Source organism: Monodon monoceros, unplaced genomic scaffold (genome assembly GCF_005190385.1).
Source record: "Monodon monoceros isolate NGI ecotype Baffin Bay Population unplaced genomic scaffold, NGI_Narwhal_1 Super_Scaffold_6, whole genome shotgun sequence".
Classification (NCBI taxonomy): Eukaryota; Metazoa; Chordata; class Mammalia; order Artiodactyla; family Monodontidae; genus Monodon; species Monodon monoceros.
The window spans coordinates 11663976-11684255 of NW_021703783.1; the positions used below are offsets into that span (position 1 = coordinate 11663976).

General features: G+C 38.8%; 1 protein-coding gene across 2 annotated transcripts in view; it reads left to right on the plus strand.

Moving 5' to 3' along the window:
• Positions 1–20280, plus strand: part of PTPRO (protein tyrosine phosphatase receptor type O) — a 230956-nt gene that overhangs the window by 100671 nt on the left and 110005 nt on the right. For both annotated transcript variants that reach the window (XM_029205425.1, XM_029205426.1), the window contains exon 2: positions 19860–20133. In XM_029205425.1, the coding sequence (XP_029061258.1) occupies positions 19860–20133 (274 nt within the window). The remainder of the gene's footprint in view (positions 1–19859; positions 20134–20280) is intronic.

Here is a 20280-nt window from a genome sequence, read left to right on the forward strand (position 1 = left end):
ATTTCCTCCCCCCTTTTCTAACGAACAATTAATTGTGTGCCCATAACAAATGGATAATCTTTACTCTTATCTATTTTACAAAATATATCTTGGTATCTCCATTCAGAAAAAAAAAAATGCTCCACTAAAATGCTCCAATCTGAAGTGACACGAACAAGTTCTGCAAATTTCTGCCTGGCTTCTGCGCTGTAAGTTATCTTCAATTAATTAATCCTTATCTCCCTAGGGTAGGCCTTTGACAGACCTGGACGAAACGCAGCCAAATGTCAAAACAGGAGGGACAGAAACAGCTCAACGGAAACACATGTGCCAAATCCAACTTAGATAAATTTATTGCTTCTGGGACAGAGAGCATTTATGAAACTGATATTTGCAAAGTAGAATTTGTAGCATATTAATAAAAAGTGCTAAATGCCTAGGTTTTGAAAATAGTGAATCACTTAGGACTCTAATGCCTCATTAATATGGCATTAATCTATTTAGAACAATGCATAATAGAGCCTACTTCCTCAGTAGATTATTCTAGTGTTCAATTTGTAAAGGAATAAATAATCCCAAACTTTTTTCTTAAACTTTTGGGTTTTGTATTTGAAACCATATAAGTTTTATGTTACTTGAGGTTTAAATTTTACTAATATGCCCACGCCTCTGTAATTACAGTCTCCGGGTCAGGGTAAAGGGAATTGTTAGAAGAAGCATAGTGAGAAAAACATGCTTTTTAAAACCTTCTAGTCCCCTCCAAAGAGATGGGGGCTAGAGGCCCCACAGAGCAGTAGCTGCTGAAACAGCTAAAATAATGGGAGAATCAGACAGCCTTCTCTTGTTTACCTGGAGCTCAAAGGCAAAGTAGGAATAGATCCCTTTAGGTGCCACCAAGATCCATCTCCTTGCTCCAGCAAGGAGTGTTTAAGAAAGACTCTCCTGTGTAAGCAAACTTGGAAAGAGCAGGCCAAGTTTTACTTCCCTCTTTTCTTGTTATCGCCAGAAGACAAAAAAAAAAAAAAAAAGCAACACCTGCAAGGATCCTACATTACTCATGCTTGGGATAATTACCATGCATCATTTGTGCCACCCCCCTTCCTGGCATGTTGGCTCACAGCGAGTGGCCCAACCTCCAGTGACTCCTTTGGTATTTGCTTCTTGCAGCCTACATACAGCATATGAATCATCAAGCCCCCCAGCAGAGGGCTGCCTGGAAAAAATGAGGTTTCAGTCAGAGAACCAGCCATATGGATGCATGGTTGACTCTTACCACGCAACTCTTACAGCAAGTGAAACAGGATAACAACCAATGGCCATGCTTTTCTCTTTGCCAATGGATGTCTGGGGGGAAAGGCAGGAGAAAGTGTAAATGTCAATGTCAAAGAGTGAATATTCAGTTCCAAAATTGTGCATAAGTAAATCTGAAAAAAAAAAGAATCACAGCAGCGTCTTATTGCTCAATTCCAGCCCATGTACAGAGAATTAAAAAGGCAAAGCAATGTGAGTGAAAAGCAAGAGATCAGACTCAGCAGGACTCTGCCACCTTGGCTTTGAATGCTGCCACATTTATGAGTTTAACTGTTTTACCACCAGCCTTCTCTGATCTCACTTGATCAAGAAAGATGGCAAAGGTTTGGATGACCAAGGCAGCGCTGACACAAAATTAGCTCTAGGAATAAGATAACGCACTCCGTGAGGAAGGAATTACTAAACTTAAAGCCAGCTAGTGAATTCCTGGTAGAATTCCTGATGGATGCATCCAAAAGCTGATTCTTGAATTAGCCACAAACCTATGGCTCGTAACTGTTATTTGCCACACACAGAAAAAGGATCCAGGACGCAGTTTTTGAGAGCTAAACCGCCGGCAACATAAGTGGGTTGCATCTCATTCTCTTCAAACGAAAAAGAACAATATAGGTATGTTGGATTGCTGGTTCTTTTGAAACTAAGGATTCGGTGTCTTATGCCATGTTCATTTCAAAAGGACTGTCACTGATAAAAGAGAAATTGTGGATTTCATATGTCTTCTCAGAAAATATTTATTTCATTTTGAAGTATAATTCCAGTTGAGTAAACATTACTTCTGTTGTCATTGAGATCATGATTTCAGTTTTCAAAAACTCTAAATTGTGTTTACGTGTGGTGACTATAACCATAGAGTCACAAATCTGCAGCAATATTATAGCAATGTGGAACTAATCTGAAACATATGATGTATAGTTCATTTCTTTAGCCTATAAGATAATGAAATGCCAACCATTACATACATATGCACTTCCTCTGCTTAGCACATCCCAATGTAAATTGGTTACAGTTCATGTTTAAAATAGGATGTTTTTTCTAATACTAGGAATTTTCCTTATGGAATCTTATTTTTTTTAATTGAAGTATAGTTGATATACAATGTTGTGTTAATTTCTGCTGTACAACAAAGTGATTCAGTTATACATACATATATATTCTTTTTCATGTTCTTTTCCATTATGGTTTATTACAGAGTATTGAATATAGTTCCCTGTGCTATACAGTAGGACCTTGTTGTTTATCCATCCTATATATAATAGTTTGCATCTGCTAATCCCAAACTTCCAATCCAACCCTCTGCCGCCCCCTACCCCCCGCTTCCTTCCCCTTGGCAACCACAAGTCTGTTCTCTATGTCTGTGAGTCTGTTTCCGTTTCGTAATGTCATTTGTGTCATATTTTAGATTCCATATGTAAGCGATATCATATGGTATTTGTCTTTCTCTTTCTGAATTACTTAGTATGATAATCTCTAGGTCCATCCATGTAGCTGCAAATGGCATCATTTCATTTTTTTTTATAGCTGAGTAATATGGAATCTTATTTAAAAGAATCCATCCAGGGTTATAGTTTTGCCTATTCTATTTTCCCCTGTCTAGCAAAATGCACTGATTATAAAGAAAGGGTGGCAAAGAATAGGGAATTGACATAACCTGTCTGGGCTTATAGGAAGGCCTTATACAGTAGGTTCTATAAAACACTTGTTGAATGGTTTCCTGATCACAGTATTCAAATTCTTAGCCTGGCATTCAAGACTTTTCTTCATTTGCTTTAATCTAGCCTTTTTCCTTGTCTCTCATTGCTTCTTCTCATGTGCCACGTGCTACCACTGTGTAAAACTTTTAACTTAATCGGGTTCTGTACTCAATACTGTCTACCTCTAACAAATTTTCCTCACCATTTTCACTAGCCCAAGGGATCAGACTCATTATTTCCAAGATCCCTTTAAATTTTGGATTTAATGACTTATGATTCAAGGAAATACCACTTCCTATGCGAAACAGTCTTTGATTGCCCCACCTGAATATTATCTCTCCTTTTGTTCCCCGCTCTTATTGATCATGTCTTCTTCCCAATGTTGTATATCTGTGTCCATGTCTTATGTCCCCTGCTGTTTTTGCAAATTCTCTGAGCAATGCTGCATGGCTGTATTCTGCATTCAGGAAATTTCCCCTAATTACATATTGAATTACAGTGAATTACGAAGCAGCAGGCCTGACAAGGCAGGGGTTTTATACTGTAGTTTATTTATTAGTTTTGTCTCTCCTGGGTGTTGGAAACCCTCAGCCAGACGTAGCTGAGCTTTTTCCCCAAGGTAATTAAGATGCTCTCCTGCCTTTGCCATCTCAGTTTCATCCTGTGATTATTTGGCATAATGATGTGACTGCTTTACAGAAAACTTGATGTTATATCAAGTGCACAAATTTTGTCTTTTTGTCTGTAATTGTTCAATTTCATTCTTAAAGTCCAAGCTTTCTGCCTTTGCTACATGGAGCTCATCACCTCTGCCTGCTGCTCTTTCTAGATTTAAACCTGATGTGACACAACCCGTACAAACCCAGAAATATACAGATGCAACACTCTTTTCTAACTCTTTCACAGACCATTTCCATGCGAAAAGAATCACATTGAACTGCCTGATATGAAAGTTGCTACATGAATTTTGCAGACCTGGGGTGAGGAAAAGAATATTTAGATCCAAGGCTTGAACGATTCACCCACACAATTTTCAAAGGCACGTTCTTTCAATTCTTTTGAACACCTACTGTGTAACATACAATTTCCGGGCGTATTACGTCATTATCATCTCTGAGTTATTCTAAACATAAAGTTGACAAAAACCGAAGCTTAAAAATAAAATTGAGTGAAACCAAGGCCCGTAATCTTTAGTAGGTTAACCTAGATCATAAAGCTAAGTAACAGGATTTCAACTCAGGTACCTAATGCAGAGTTCAGTGCTCCCAGGGGGACACCCAGGGTGTCAAGCAGACGTGTCAACTGGGGTAGCATATGGCTAGCGCTTCTCCTGGTTCATTTAAAGCCTCTGAGCCTCATCTTTGTGTTACCCCAGTGGTAAAAGCCACCTCTTCTGAAGACAGCTTCACAATGGTTTATCAGCAAATTATCTTATCCACTGGGTCACCTGTTTTCACGCTGCAAACGCCTCCTGGTTAGAGGGACTGACTTGCTTAGACTCTCGGCTTATCCTACATGGCTCGGGACCCTGCTGATTAACCCATTCATGCCTGCAACCGAGTAAAAGCTTTGAAAAGTAAGGCTTTGCTACTCAAAGTGTGTTCTATGAACCAAGAGCATTACTACCACCTGGGAGCTTCTTAGAACTGCAGACGCTTGGGGTCCATTCCAGACCATCTGAATTCATACCCCTTTTAATTTTGAGAAGCCCTACCAAAGCACTATATTCATTGAAGCTATTTCTCTCACGATATAATAATTTTTGGTATGTTTGTGACTAAATGCAGTGAAAAAATTCTCAATTTTTTGTTTTTAATTTGTTCGTTTGTTATCAAAAAATGATAAACTCTGCAGGCAGTCTCCATTTCCCCTTGGAAAGTAATCACTTGTATACAACAATTGTCTCCAGTCTGCCCACTCATCTAAGAGCCAACTTTGCCTTGTATCTCTACAGAAAGTCCACTTAAGGAAGCTTTATTTCTTATGGCAGAAATGGAAAAAAAATTAATCGATTTGGTAGGTTTGGGAGGACAAAATATCATCATGGAAATATCACTGGAGTGGGTTCAAGAAGATCTGCATTCAATAGGAGTCTTCCTCCAACCAGGCAGTTACCCCTGGGCAGGCCCCTTCCCACTTCCTGGCCTTGGGTTTCCTCATCTGTATTAAGGAGTTTGGACAACATAATCTCCAAGGCTCCTTCGTACTCCGACAGCTTGTTGGGACTTTACTGATACTTCCTTAACAGATTTCTCATTGCCACCCTAGTCTCCTTCTCCACTGCCAAGTCCAGATAAGTCTTGCTTATTGCCACAGCCTTCTAATTGGTCTCTTGCTTCATTTTGCCCTCTCCCCATCCAAGCTCCATACCACTGCTAGTTCTTTTGTTCTCTAATCATGGCCTTCTGACGCTTAGAACACTTCAATGGTCCCAAACACCTGGACATGACCTGCAAGTCCCTTCCTGTTCCTTGAAGATGCTGTGCTGTCCTCTGTCCCTAAACACACTGCTGCTCCCAGCCCCTCTTGCCTGAAACGTCCCCTACACTCCAGCCTGTTGACCACTGACTCCTGATAATCTTTCAAGCATCAACTTCATCATCACTAGGTAAGGTGTTCTTGCTATCAGAGTACATTGTGCATCTCATCATAATATTTGATGCTTCTTACTGTATCGCTCATTTAGAATTAATCTTTGTGAGGGCTGAACAAGTCTCCCTTGCTCATAATCGTGCTCTTGTAACCAACACCAAGTAAGCATTACAAATTATTATTTGAATTCCATCCTCTGCTTCCTAGTTATTGATAAACTAATAATAGTAAACTCTAAATATTGCTTTAAGGGTTAGGTATAAGTAATCTAAAATGCCTAGAACAAACCCTGGCATATATTAGGTATTTAATATATGCTAGCTATTACTACTGTTACTATTCTTTTCTCTCTTCAATTATAGCAGTTAGTACAGGCTTAATTGTAATTACCTGGTAAGTAAAAATCTCTTTGTCACTTTGAATGCTAAAGGGAATACACAAAGAAGTAGATGCATTCACCTAAATAAATGCATCAAGTTAGTGGTTTTCCTTATTCCAATGAAACAGAAAATCATACTGTTATGTACTAAATATATATAATTGATCATATTCATTGTAAATTATGCAGCAATGTATTTGGAAAATACAGTATTGAATTATCACAAAGTATTATTAAATTCTTCCAGTAAATGTTCCATGATTTGTTCCCTTGAAGCTTAAGCTAATGGAAAAGGCTTGAGAGAGATTATCATTTTGAAGAAAACAGATCCTGGATACTTATGACCTAAAAGGAAATCTGGCATGCATCTCTTAATATTCTTAGAAATTACTCATAGGTTCAGCTTTTATTAATTCATAACTCTTTGAAGTTATGAATTGAAAGGGGTCTTGAAGTCCAATCTCCCATCCAATATTCGAATCTCTGTGGCACCATCTTAGCCAAGTGGATGGGCAGCCTCTGCATGGGCAGTTAGATGATTAAATCTCTATTAGTTTCCATAGCAACATATGATTTATTAATGATGCATCCATGAGTCTTTAAAAATATATTATCTGTAAGTCAGAAACAAATTATAACACAGTCATAGGAGAAAAAAAACAAAGTGGAAGGTAGATAAGGAAATAATTGAGATATTAACCAAACTTTAGTTTGATTTTTTTCTCTATCAGATATTAAATAATAACACAGATAGAGTCATGACCAGCAAACATACAAAATGTCAGTCTTATTCTGCCACTGTGTTATTGTTCATTATTACTTATTCCCAGTTTACACCTTTTCTTCATTATCTCTCACCCATTCTTTCTTTATATTCCTTTAGTCTTACCTCTGTGTCTAATTCCTGCTTTCTCACCACTTACTTCCTTGCCTCTCTCCTTAATATCTTTCTTAGTTTGGCCAAGTATTCTTTTATTTCTAAAATACGGTAATATGACTTTGCCATAATAATACAGAAACTGAGCTGTAATAAGAAATAATCTGACACATAAGAATAGGCTGAAGAGACAGTAAGAATATGTTGTTAAAGGCTCAGTAAAAATAAGATAGGTGGATGAATGGATAAATGGATGGATTTCAGCTTATAAATATTTATTAAGTTCCAAATAGCAAAGTACTCTGTTAGATTCTGTGATAGATAATAAGTGTGGTCCGATTCTCTGTCTTTAGGAGCTTAAAATCTACAGGAAATTTATACACAGAACTAACCAAACACAGCACAAGACAGACCATGAGCAGTAATATGAAGGGAGAAAAAAAATGGGGAAAAAAAGAGATAGAGAAGAAGGGAGAAGTGGAATATTATTCAAGGAAGAGGAAATAGAAATAGAGTAGTTAGCAAATGGAAAATTACTATTGATTATAAGTATTATATTTCAGGGTATTCAAGAAAGGAAAGGTGTGTTTCAGAACTTAAAGGACATGATATTAATTTTTTAAAAATCATATGGATCTCACATTCAGCCATGGCCTGGTAGAAGTATTGCATGCTACGACTTTATTAAGACTTTATTATGAATCAGATAAAAGCTTTGTAACTAAAGATCTTTCATTTAACATAAACTGTGTAGATTTATGCAGATTGGCGTGAGGTACTTGTATCGGGCCACTGATAATAGCAGCTGCCTTTAAGAACAGAAGCTAAAATAGTAAGAAAAGATACAGAAAGAGGTTTAAACATTTCTGTACAGAATCCTATTTAAAAAAATTCACATTTACCATTAGATTCTGTACCATCAAAATGTTCTAATGGTAAAAACCACCTTTTAAAATTATTTCAAGCATTTCTGTTTTTCACCTTTTAAATTACATCTTGTACAGGGCAATAAGAAACTCTTTAATGATGAAATGCCAATTAACAACAAGTTCAGTATGTCAAGTAAAAGTAATGATATTTCCTCACCAAATACCACAGCATGATTTATAGAAATGCCATCCTTTCCCAAAGAATGGAATGCTTTCATTTGGTGCAGTAAATTGCATACTGTCTTTTTCCAGCTGTTCCCAAAGACAAAGATATTTTTGAGCTTCATTTATAAAACATAAATATCAGATTGTTGTTCCAGCCTTCTTGCAATTCAACATAGCATCAGCGCTGGCTGAACATTATTCGCGCAGTGGAAAGTAAGAAATGGTGACAATTTAAAGTTAACATTGTGAAATGAAGATGAATATGTAAAATGTTAACCTCAAATGGTTTAAGTAGATGTTATGAATACTTAAAGTGAGAAGAGCAGGATCTTGATAAAAGAGCCTTTTGAAATTATTTCCACTTCCTACTGTAAGGGCAATCTGCCTGTTACTAGACTCGTATGATCCCACGTACAGAGTGATGTGTTCTGGGACAGATTTAGATAGAGGGCTGTGGATTACAGGAAGAGACTGATTCTGTCTGAGGTGGTCACAAAGATGTCTCAAAGAAGGTGGTATTTGATAGAGATACAGTGTCAGAATTGGATATTCGAAGTGAGGGAAGGGATATTTCAGGCAGAAGGAATACATCAATAGGACAAAAGAGGCAAGAAAGCCCCTAGGCAAATGGAATGGGGAGTTTGACTAGTCTGTGAAGTTCATGGAGTTCTCGACAGAGAAACAGTGACAGATCAGATGAGATGGTAAATTAGGGACAGATTATGAAAGGCTTTAAGGGTCACGCTAAAGAATCTGGATTTTATTGGCTAGTGAATAATAAGCTCAGTGGTATTTTTCCCCATGGTTTTAAACCCAGAACATTCACACCAGAACTGTGCTGTTTATTGGGCATTCAGAATGCACTCAGCTGTGCCAGGTAATTTACAAACATTATCCAATATGGTCATCACAAAAGTATAGTTAAAGGAAGTAGTAACCCCACTTTACAGATGAGAAAACTGTCTCAGAGAGGCTATATAACTTGCCTTTGTTCAACAATCTAATAAGACAAATTTTTACCCTAAATTATATGCTCCTTACTCTTCATAATCCTATTGTTTTTTCAAGACTATAATTTTGTAATTCTCTTACTCTTAATAATTCAGTATTTTGAAGAAAGGAGAAATAAGAGAGAGGCTTGTTTAGAAGCTATTTTACTATGACAAGAAAAAATAATATTTCTAATTGAATTATATCTATAAGTAGTTCAAGTAACAGCAAATCTGAGCTACCACTGTTCCTGAAAAATACACGTTGAAAAATTGCATGATTATCATTTTAGAGTTTTATTATGAGGTTGAGGGTTCTTACACAAGTGAAAACTTAAATTTCTTTTATTATCTATTCAGTTTCTAATGATATTCAGAAAGCTTTGCAATGCAGCTAACAAGAGCTTCCTTAGCCAGATTCATTAAGTGTAATTGCCATTTTTTAAACCATCAAAATTAAGCGCTTAGGGCTTCCCTGGTGGCGCAGTGGTTGAGAGTCCGCCTGCCGATGCAGGGGACGCGGGTTCTTGCCCCGGTCCGGGAGGATCCCACGTGCCGCGGAGCGGCTGGGCCCGTGAGTCATGGCCGCGGAGCCTGTGCTCCGCAATGGAAGAGGCCACAGCAGTGAGAAGCCCGCGCACCGCAAAAAAAGAAAAAAAAAAATTAAGCGCTTAGTATGTGCAAGACATAAAATATGGCAAGTATCTTAATTCCATTTTTTTCATTTTAATCACAACAACATTGTAAGATAGGCATTCTTTTCCCATTTTCTAGACAAGGATACTAAGGTTCCCTGAGGTCTCTACGGGGTAGTCCATATGTAATGGAACTGGTATTCATGTTGAGCTCTTTTTAAGTCACTATTCTTTCCACTACACCTGAATGTCCTGTAACCGCCCACTCCATGTAATAAAGATGAGTGATCTTGAAGTGATGTTCATGCCACATGGTTGCAGAGGAATGAAGTAAAAGACAGTCTGTGGCACAGACTTGAAGTGGAGTGTCATGGTTATTGGACAGACTTTGAAATCAGAGAAACATGGATTTAACTCTCATGCCCACCACGTAAAAGCATGTGACCTTAGGCATGTTACTGAAGCTTTCTGAGGCTCAATTACAAACTGGGAAAATGCAAATAATAATATCCATCTTAGAGGGTTGTTAAAAGGATTAAGCAAAGTAATGCCTAAAAAGTTCTTAACACAAAGTAGATTCTTAATAAAAGTAAGCACTGTTAATAGTAGTAGTTGTGTTACCACACTGCCGTATCTCCTCGATTCCCAGGGCTTCAGCTACCATCTCTTCTGCGATCTCTTCCAAGTATTAGATCCAGACCTCTCTTCTGAATTCTGGATACATATAGCTCATCAGCCACTTGGCATTTGCACTTGGATATCCCACATGCATCTTATACTCGTTGTGTATCGAACTGAACTGAACTAATTATACACATCACCTTCTTCCCACCCTGCTAATCTCTGCTTGCCTGCAGTCGTTTTCATATATGATAATGGTAATGCGTGAGTTTGTGTGTAAAATCAACCCCACAAGCAACCTACAACCAATCAAATTTCAAGTCACTAAGTTCTGCATTTCTATTTTTGCTCTACTTTTGTAGAACAGAAGTTCTACATTTCTCCTGACATCATGCTGTTCCTAGCTGCCATCATTTCTCTCCTAGAATACTACCATCACACCCTACATCTGCCTGTCCTTACCAACCAGCTCTCTGTACTGTAACCAGAAGGACCCTCCTACCCACCCTGAGACCTAAATGAAACTGGCTTTAAATCCTTTCCCATTTCCAGTGTTCAAATCCCCTTGGGATTTTTGTCAATTTAGAGGAGGTTTTCATTCTCACAATTTCCTCTTCCCTCAGGCATCCACCAACTTCTATGATGACCATTTTTGTGTCCTAGCACATGGATGTGAAACTCAGCCCCTTCATCAAGTCACACTAATGAGCCACTCACACAAAACACGTGTGAATGTCACAAACATTAGTAAAGATTAGGGTTTGGGGAGATGGAGAAATGTTTAGTATTCAAAATGCTAACGTCAAATTAGGCTTTCCCAGTTTTAAAATATTCTTTGACCCCCTCATCATCTGGATATTTCTGTTAGCTCATTGCCCCTCCTGTATCCCAATATCACATCATCATGCTGGCTCTTCTCTCCATGTTTTTTTTTTGGTTGTTTTTTTTTTTTTGCGGTACGCGGGCCTCTCACTGCTGTGGCCTCTCCCGTTGCAGAGCACAGGCTCTGGACGCGCAGGCTCAGCGGCCATGGCTCACGGGCCCAGCCGCTCCGCTGCATGTGGGATCTTCCCGGACTGGGCCATGAACCCACGTCCCCTGCATCGGCAGGCAGACTATCATCCACTGTACCACCAGGGAAGCCCTCTCCATGTTTTTTTTTCCAGCTCCTCCTCTCTTATCTCTCTCCCTTACTTTCTGGAATAAGGCCATTCTTTTCTTTGTAACTTGAATACTAGTTTGACTGTCTTTTTTTGTTTGTTTTTGTTCATTTGCCTAGATTCCTCTGCTCATACCTTCATGTCCTTCTATCCCAAGTGGTTCGTTATCAAGTATTTTTTCATTAAAAGTTCCCCTAATAGGAATTTGGGAGCCAGCAGTTAACATAATAAATGTTTTGCTTCTACTGCAGAATGCAAATCTGTTTCACTCCCCTGCTTTATAAGCTGTAAGTGGTTTCCCATTGCCTTGAGCAATAAACCTCAACTTTTTTAGAAGGACTTAGAAAGTATCCTATGATCTAGTTTCCACTATTGACCATTCTGATGTTGTTCTGGTTTCTCAAATACATTGTGCTTTCTCCAGCCCCCAAATCTTCATATACACTGTTCTTCACACATCATATTTTTTCTCTAAATCTTCAGCAGGCCAACTCTTACTGTAGCCTGTACTTACCTGTACAGACTCTCACTCTAGGTTAGATCCTGTTGCTAGGTCCTCTTTTATCATCATTCACTTCTTTACAATGCCTCTTTCACTTGTAATTATTTAAAATGGTATATTTCTTCTCTTCTGTTGTAGACTCCAAACACCACTGGAACCAGGACCAAATTTCTTTTCTTCACCATCATATCTTCAGCACCAAGCATACAGCAGGCACTCAATTTTTTAAAAAATGTTTTTTAATTTTTTTTAAATTTATTTATTTAATTTATTTATTTTTGGCTGCGTTGGGTCTTTGTTGCTGAGCACGGGCTTTCTCTAGTTGCGGTGAGCGGGGGCTACTCTTCCTTGTGGTGCGCGGGATTCTCATTGCGGTGGCTTCTCTTGTTGCAGAGCATGGGCTCTAGGCACACGGGCTTCAGTAGTTGCGGCACGTGGGCTTCAGTAGTTGTGGCGCACGGGCTTATTTGCTCTGTGGCATGTGGGATCTTCCCGGACCAGGGCTCGAACCCGTGCCCCTGCATTGCCGGGTGGATTCTTAACCACTGTGCCACCAATTTTTTTAAAACTACATGAAAGTACACATTGAGCAAAGCATGTGTGTAAAGTACAGCACTTCATCTCCCTTGACTTCTGGGCTTTAATTTATCCGGCATGGAGGGATCAGTCCTCCAGGAAAATCATAAAATCCCAGTGATGGTGGAGGATACAGGAAACAGGAAACAATTTGCTTTAAAGATCTGAAAGTTCTGTTGTTGACAATGCTAACTCAACGAGGAAGGGAGTTAAAGGGCAGTGCTTACAAAAGGTCACAAGGATCGCACCTAAATAGGCTGTGAACTATGTGTTTCGTAAGCAGAAGGCACTCTTTGTTAACTATCCTCAGGATTTAATTAACTGGTATCACAGTTGGAGAGACACTTCATGCCTGTGGGGAAATTCAACTGAACTCATCAATTCTAAAATAACTGATTAGCGCCATTATCTTTCACATTATCTTTCTATAAGTGGGACAGCTACATTTTTACAAGCATCTTTCTGAGGTAAAACCACTTAAAAACTATCAATACTGTTAGGGATAAAGAAGCAAGGTAGAGAATTTAAAAATTCAGGCAAAATAATGTTTGTCAGTGTTGCATGTTGAAGTAACACTTGTTATTGAAAATAACACTTGTTTCACAGAATTGACCTGTCAGAGACCCCTATTTTTCATAACATATTAAGCCAGAAGAATGTCACGCATTTTCAGAACTTGCCTGATCATTGGACTGTCAAGAACAGATGTATGTGATGGCTTTCTGGATGGTGGACCCACCTCCTCCCGAGTCTATCATCAACCAGGCAGCTTCACAGGTCTCGTCACCATAGTAGGTCCCAGAAACTGTTCCCATGGTAACCTTCAGTCAAGCAGGTTAGCTCAGGCTGTCTCACACAGGTGTAATAATAGAAAAAGAAACTCTTTCATGATGCCACAAAAAAGGGTAATATTGATTATTGAATAAGTAGACTGAAAGTCAGAGTGGTTATGGAACCATTTATGAACCATGGTGTTAGTGTCCTAAAATGATACATCTTCTAAAATTTACATGTCCCAAAGAGAATCAAGGAGAAAAATAGGTCATAAATACTGTAGAAATAATTAGCTATTGTTTTTGGAGGCTCTACTAAATATCATGTACTCAACTGGGTAATGTACACATATAATCTCACTTCCCTCCCCCCAAAACCTGGTCGTAATAGGTTTTAGCTTTTCCATAAGTTACCTGAAGCAAAGGAGGCTCAAAGAATTAAAATGAGAGACTATCACTCAAGTGAGATTTGAACCCACATTGGCCTACCTCCAAAATTTCTTTTTATCTCCAAAACTGCTTTTTTTCATGATGTCACACTTTTTGAGCATCTCTCAAGCATAATGTAGAGGCATAAATCATAGTTTGTGCTGAGAGAGTTCACCACCAATCAAGGACAGGTATGAAAGGTAGCATTTGGGCTACCTTTGTGCCTCAGTGTTTTCATCTGTGAAGTGAGATAATAACTTAATGGGAGGTTCTGAGGATGAAATGAAAAAATCTATTTTAAAACATTTTATAAAATATAAAATGTGATATGTGGCTCTTGTTATTATCCTACCTATCACATAAAATCTTGGCATATCTCCTCAGCCTAAGTTTCTTTCCACTTTAAAAATGCCAGGTTGAATTCTTTCCTCAAGGTTGTTTTCTTTGATCTCCAAAATTAAGAGCTCCATAGAGCTTCTACCCCAGGTCCATATTGACAGTCGGGAAATAATTACTGCATTAATATATACAATAAAATGCTATTTTACACACACTTATGCACACACACGGCAACTTGCTAAGGAAATATTATTAGTATTTATTTTAAATTAATGCTTAATGGGTAAAAATTGACTTATCATTCTGCACTCTGGTTGGGCAGAGCAGAGTAAGATTGAAAGCTGAAGGTGCAAAGATAATCTATTTAATCAAGGAGATGGCAAATGCAACAAATTCAAGGGTTGTGACCCAGTAACCTACGGGCTAAGACTGGCCTGCAAATGTGTTTTCTTTTTTTTTTTTTTTTTTTTGGTATGGCATGTTTTATTTATTTGTAACTAAACTATTTACAATATAATCAATGCCCATGAATCTATTATGACCCCAAAACAAAGCTAATATGAACATTCTTCGACATGCTTTTTGGAGCACATACACATTCATTTCTGCTGAGCCTAGAACTAGAATTGCTGGGTCACGTGTTATGTAAATATTCAGCTTTAGTAGGTATTGCCAGTTTTCCAAAATGCTTAAGCTAATTTACACTACCACCAGCAGTGAATGAAAATGCCACTTGCTCTAAATTGTTGTCAATACTTTGTATTTATTGTCTTTTTAATTTTAACCACCCTATGGGTATGTAGCTTGTTTTACTCTTTAACTCCTTAAAAGTTGCCTTGTGGGCTTCCCTGGTGGCGCAGTGGTTGAGAGTCCGCCTGCCGATGCAGGGGACGCGGGTTCGTGCCCCGGTCCGGGAAGATCCCACATGCCGTGGAGCGGCTGGGCCCGTGAGCCATGGCCGCTGAGCCTGCGTGTCCGGAGCCTGTGCTCCGCAACAGGAGAGGCCACAACAGTGAGAGGCCCGCGTACCGCAAAAAAAAAAAAAAAAAAAGTTGCCTTGTGCTCTCATTACTTTATACTAGTAAAGGACGTGCTCTTAAAGATGTTACTATTAACTTCCTGATGACCAAGTCTAATGACTTTTCTTCAATCCTTGCCCTTCATTTCTTAGCAACATGTGACACCACTGACCCCCACTTTCTTCTTGAAACCATATTCCATTGACTTCCATGATATTACATTATCCTAGAAGGTACATCTTTATCCACAGTCCCAAAATCCAGTATACCCTTTATTTTATGTTTGCCTAGAGACAAACAAATGTGTTTTCTTTGGCCAGATTTTAATGATGCTTTTAGACAATGCCTGCACCCTCCCATTTGCTAACTAATCCATCATTCAATCCTCTTAAACTTGACTGTTTCACACATTTATATTACCTGCCAGACATTTCCCTTTACCAAGTAAGAGGCAAAAGAGATGAGGGCTCTGTCTCATGAAATCATAAAGACAGAAATGGATGTATCTGAGCATGTAAAACATGAAAGGCAGTGTTGGCGTGAATGTGGACTCAGGCACCAAGAGAGAACTGACATACTCCACCTGAAAAGGTACATTTAAGACCCACATAAAGAAGTCTGGCAGTACACAGCAGCTGGTAAGCACATTCACTCAGCAAGCAGCTTTCAAGAACCTGCTGTATGAGCTTCAGAGAAGTTTCTGGCACCATGCAATAAGCATGATGTAAGTTGATGTTCTTTTATATAATATTGTCATCATTGAAATCATTATCATTGCTGTGATTATGGGTCAGACACAATTCTAGGAAGGACAGAGTCACACAAGGCCTGTCTTTCTCTTTACTCCCAAATAGAATATATCCCCAATGTCCTGCACCATTCCTGATACACGCTGGTTGCTCAAAATTTTCTGAAGAATGATAGAATAAATAATGGGAGATTAGGGGGAGGCCATCCTTAGTCTTTGAAATCCACATCCAAATTCTGCTCTGACAGTTTCTGAAAGAAAGAAAGTATCAGGGCTGCCCTGGGACTTTAATCTTCCTGAAGGAACTGAAAGGACAGACTGTCTTGCTGGAAAGGTTTCCCAGGAGCTGGACAGGAGGCTAAGTGGATGAATTACATAACGTCTGCAGAGAATTATGGCCATTAAGTGCTATATAAGCACCAGACACCATTAATACTACTATCTAAAAGAATTGAGCATCCCATCACTTCTTATGTGGTAACCTTAGCACAGCAGAATTTTCTAAGTGTTTCCTCTAACATGCCCTCTCTAATAATACTAATCATTGATTGGTTTGCCAGCTGAAGCACTGATAATGTTCTAGAAGCATGTCACACCGGCAGGTCACAAGGGCAGATCTGGTGCAGCCAGCTCTTGTTTGAACTCTGGTCAGGTCTTATGTGAACTGTTACAACATCCTTACTGTCTGCTGACCTTAGATGGGCTCAGTCAGCCAATTCCTAACTATACTAGGCCCATCCTTCTAACTATATTGGCCGTTCTAAACTGCGATCTGTCTAATCATGCCACTTTCCTGCATTCAAACAGTGCATGATTTCTTTTGGCCTAAAAATACCCAGATTCCTTAATAAGGCATAACTTGCACTGGGCTATTTGTTCTCTCCTCTGAGCATCCTAGCACTGTCTACCCACTCCAGAGCAACCTGGAGTCTCTTCCTACTTCTCCAGATGACTTTCCTCACTTTTGTTTCCCTGGGAAACTCCTGAGTATCTTTCAAGCATCCCTTCTACCCTGAAACCTTCCCTCATATCCATCTGCAGAAGCAGAATGAATTGCTATCTTCTCTACATGTCTATAACACTGAACTATTTTCTTGTATCAACCAGGACCTTTGGCTGCAAATTTTGGAAGTCCGACTTAAACAATTTAAGCTATAAATTGGGATTTATTCAGTATGTATCTGTGGCTAGTTCTCTTCCTTGACCCACATCGCAGGGACTCATCCTGCATTTTTCTCCTCTTTAATGCTGTCCACTCTGTCTCCAATAGCTTTTCTGTCCCAGGACTGGCTTTAGAACAGGTGACAGGCTCCTGGGCTCCCGCTTCCTTGCTGAAGCCAAACCCCTAGGCCCCTTCTTCTGTCTCAAGCAACTTACCTCTAGTTCAGGAAAGAGAAATACCAAGGGACATCAGAACGTGTGGATCCTAGACCTTATTCTGACATCAATTAGCTGTGTGACATTTGCACCATTGTTCTCTCAAGTGTGAAATGAGGGTGTTGGACCAGAGAAATTTCTATATTAAACTTCGTTATGCAAAGGACATTTCAGTGAAAATATTTTTACTGCAGAGTTGAGCAATACCTTTACCAGTCTCAGAAAAAGAAAAAGAAAAAGTTTTAAATAGTTTTCTATCCACCAAATAAATCAGCATTGGCCTTACCTAAGTTTACCAGATCCATTTTGATTACTTTTAATACTTCCTTTTTGCTCTGCTTCTCAGCAGGGATGACGTGCCTGCAACATACATTCAGAATTTTCTCCTGAATGTAGATTCTAGGAAAAGCTGAAGTGAAGGGGACAGAGAAGAAAAAAATAACATAGATGACATTTCTTTTAGGCTCACTGCCTAGATTGCACTTAGCCTGCTGCCTTATTCTCATTAGTGCCACTGACTGAATCTGATTAGCCCGCCCTGATTTATTTTTGGCAACCTGGGAACACATGGGCCAATGCTTATTTTAATGGCTGATAACAATCATCCCCAAAGCTGCTGTTAGCATTTGGAAGATTAGTTCCTTTTCCTGGAGGCTTTAACTGTCTACAAGGCATCATGACACATGAGACACAGATTTCTTAAACACTTTACGAAATTGAGTTTATTTTTTCCTCTTTTCATTATCATAAACACTTCCAGTTTATTGGCTGTTAAAACATAGAGCAAAAAATTCTTAGTAATTGTGTATCTGATGCCTGTAAACTTATTATTTTCTGAGTTAGTGAATCAACTTCTATAATCAATAATGAATAAAAACCAGATTTCAGTGCTATTGGATACTCAACACTTGGTTTAGCCTCACGTTCCACCTGATCGCTGGCAATGGAGAAAGGGTCACATTTTATGTTTGGTCCCCAAAGTACAGAACTCTGTTTTAGAAATCTGCCCATGTATCTGAGGATGAGAGACAAATGTGGATAAAGGACATTTAAAGAGTCAATCCGTACTGACAATTCCGGGTTACATAAATCTTCCCAGGCCTGCCCAGATCACAAACCACCTGGCATATGCCAGGCATTGGTCCTGGAGCTGGAGACACAGCTAGAAATAAGATGCAATCTCTGCCCTAGAGGACTTACAGTCTAGTGTAATAGGAATAGCGTGAACACAATTAAGTCTGCTAAATGTTAACATAGAATTAAACTTCTCTTAATGCCCAGATAGTCTTTATAGGTACTAGGACCTTTAAAAACCAGACTTCTTAAAAAATGAAATAAGAAGGAAAAAAAGTCAGTATGTTTTTAGGTCTATACAGTATCTTTTAAAGGATTGATGCATTGCACACCTGATTTGGTTGCTGACAATATGTGAGGTACAAAAATCAATAAGTAGATTAATCCTAGGAGGAGAATGCTCACATATAATTAATGCAATCGGCAATCCTTTCATTCATTTAACAAATATTTATCAGCTATATCCTGTCTGTCAGACTCGATGTTAGGAAAATAAGTCAAGAGGACAAGGCAAAGACATGTAGAACAACAGTGGAGCTCAGTCTTGGTACTTATGTACGGTGGTTAAAAGTCCAAACTACATGTGTGACCTGGAGCAAGTGACTTAATCTTTCTGGCCCTCAGTTTGCACAGTGACAAACTGAGATGGAAATAATAATATCTACCTCGTGAGATAACTCTGAATATTAAATGAGATGATCGTGTTTATAGCCTGCCTAGCTTGGTACCTGGATCCTTGTAAGTCCTTGACAAGTTTCAGCAATTTTCCTGTCCCACTTTTGTAGAAAAGAAACCTGAGGCTCAGAACAATGAAATAACTTGTCCTGGACACTGCATACCCAGAAGGTAAATTAAAAACAGAACGGCAAATGTTAGAAAGTCTATGAGTCTTGTCAAGACCAGAGAACAGAAGAGGACGGATTCTGCCTGTGGAGTGTGGGAAAAAATCAGGAAGGAATATTTAAACCAACTACACAAATGACTTTTCAAATACTGTTCATGAGCATTTATCTGGAGACTCGGAGCAAAGTTTTCAGTCCACTAACTGCTGATTTTTCCATCAACGCCCGCGGTTCCTGAGTCTGGTCCTTTCCTCAAAGAGCATCTTAATTTCTCATATTAAGGACTGGCTAACCTTTAATGAGGATTATCACAGGTTTCTCAGCCCTGACTATTTTAGTTTCCAGAACTGACAGGAGAGACATCAGAGAGGAAATCACTCCCTTGAAACAAACATTCTTCTAGAATTTTCCTAGGACTATGGCAGGACTACTCCCTCCAAAGTAAAATAGTGCTTCTTCAAACCATACAGCTTCTTCAACATAGGTGAAACAAAGTCCTTCCATAGGACTTCTCTGGAAGTCGAGTGCCAAGATGATTTTCATTCATTTATAATTACGCATTTCCATGGTGTTTATTTTGTGTTTATTACATGGCACAATCCATGAACTGGAAGCAGCTTTTCAATCAAGAAGAATGCTAAAAGTAAAAAATCCTGAGAAGATCAATTGCCACAATAGGGTTAATCTCCCTCTTTCTGCTTTTCCTTGTACGCTAAAATACCTATGTAACTCTATTTCACAAAGCAATGCTTATCACAACACTAGTTTTGGGGAAATTATCTCAGTATAATTTTATTGCAAAATAATCTGAAATTTGACCTCCATTTCCTTTTTCTCTCTTTCCTTAAACAGAGTGCTACAACATTCCATGTAACTGTCCAAGATGATAATAGCATCGCTGTTTCTTTAGAAGCTTCAGATGTCATGAGTCCATCATCCGTGTATGTGGTGAAGATAACTGGTGAATCAAAAAATTACTTCTTCGAATTTGAGGAATTCAACAGTACTTTGCCTCCTCCCATTATCTTTAAGGCCAGTTATCACGGCCTGTATTATGTAATCACTCTGGTAGTGGTAAATGGAAATGTGGTTACCAAGCCATCCAGATCAATCACTGTGTTAACAAGTAAGCATCGTGTGCAATATTGTTCTCTGTGTCTCTTTGTTGGGCATATTCCCCTGGGGGTTCTCATGAAAACAGAGCCCAGAATGGCAAGATCAATTGCCTTGAAATCGAGTGACAAGATTCAAAGTTCTGCTTTACCTTAAGAAT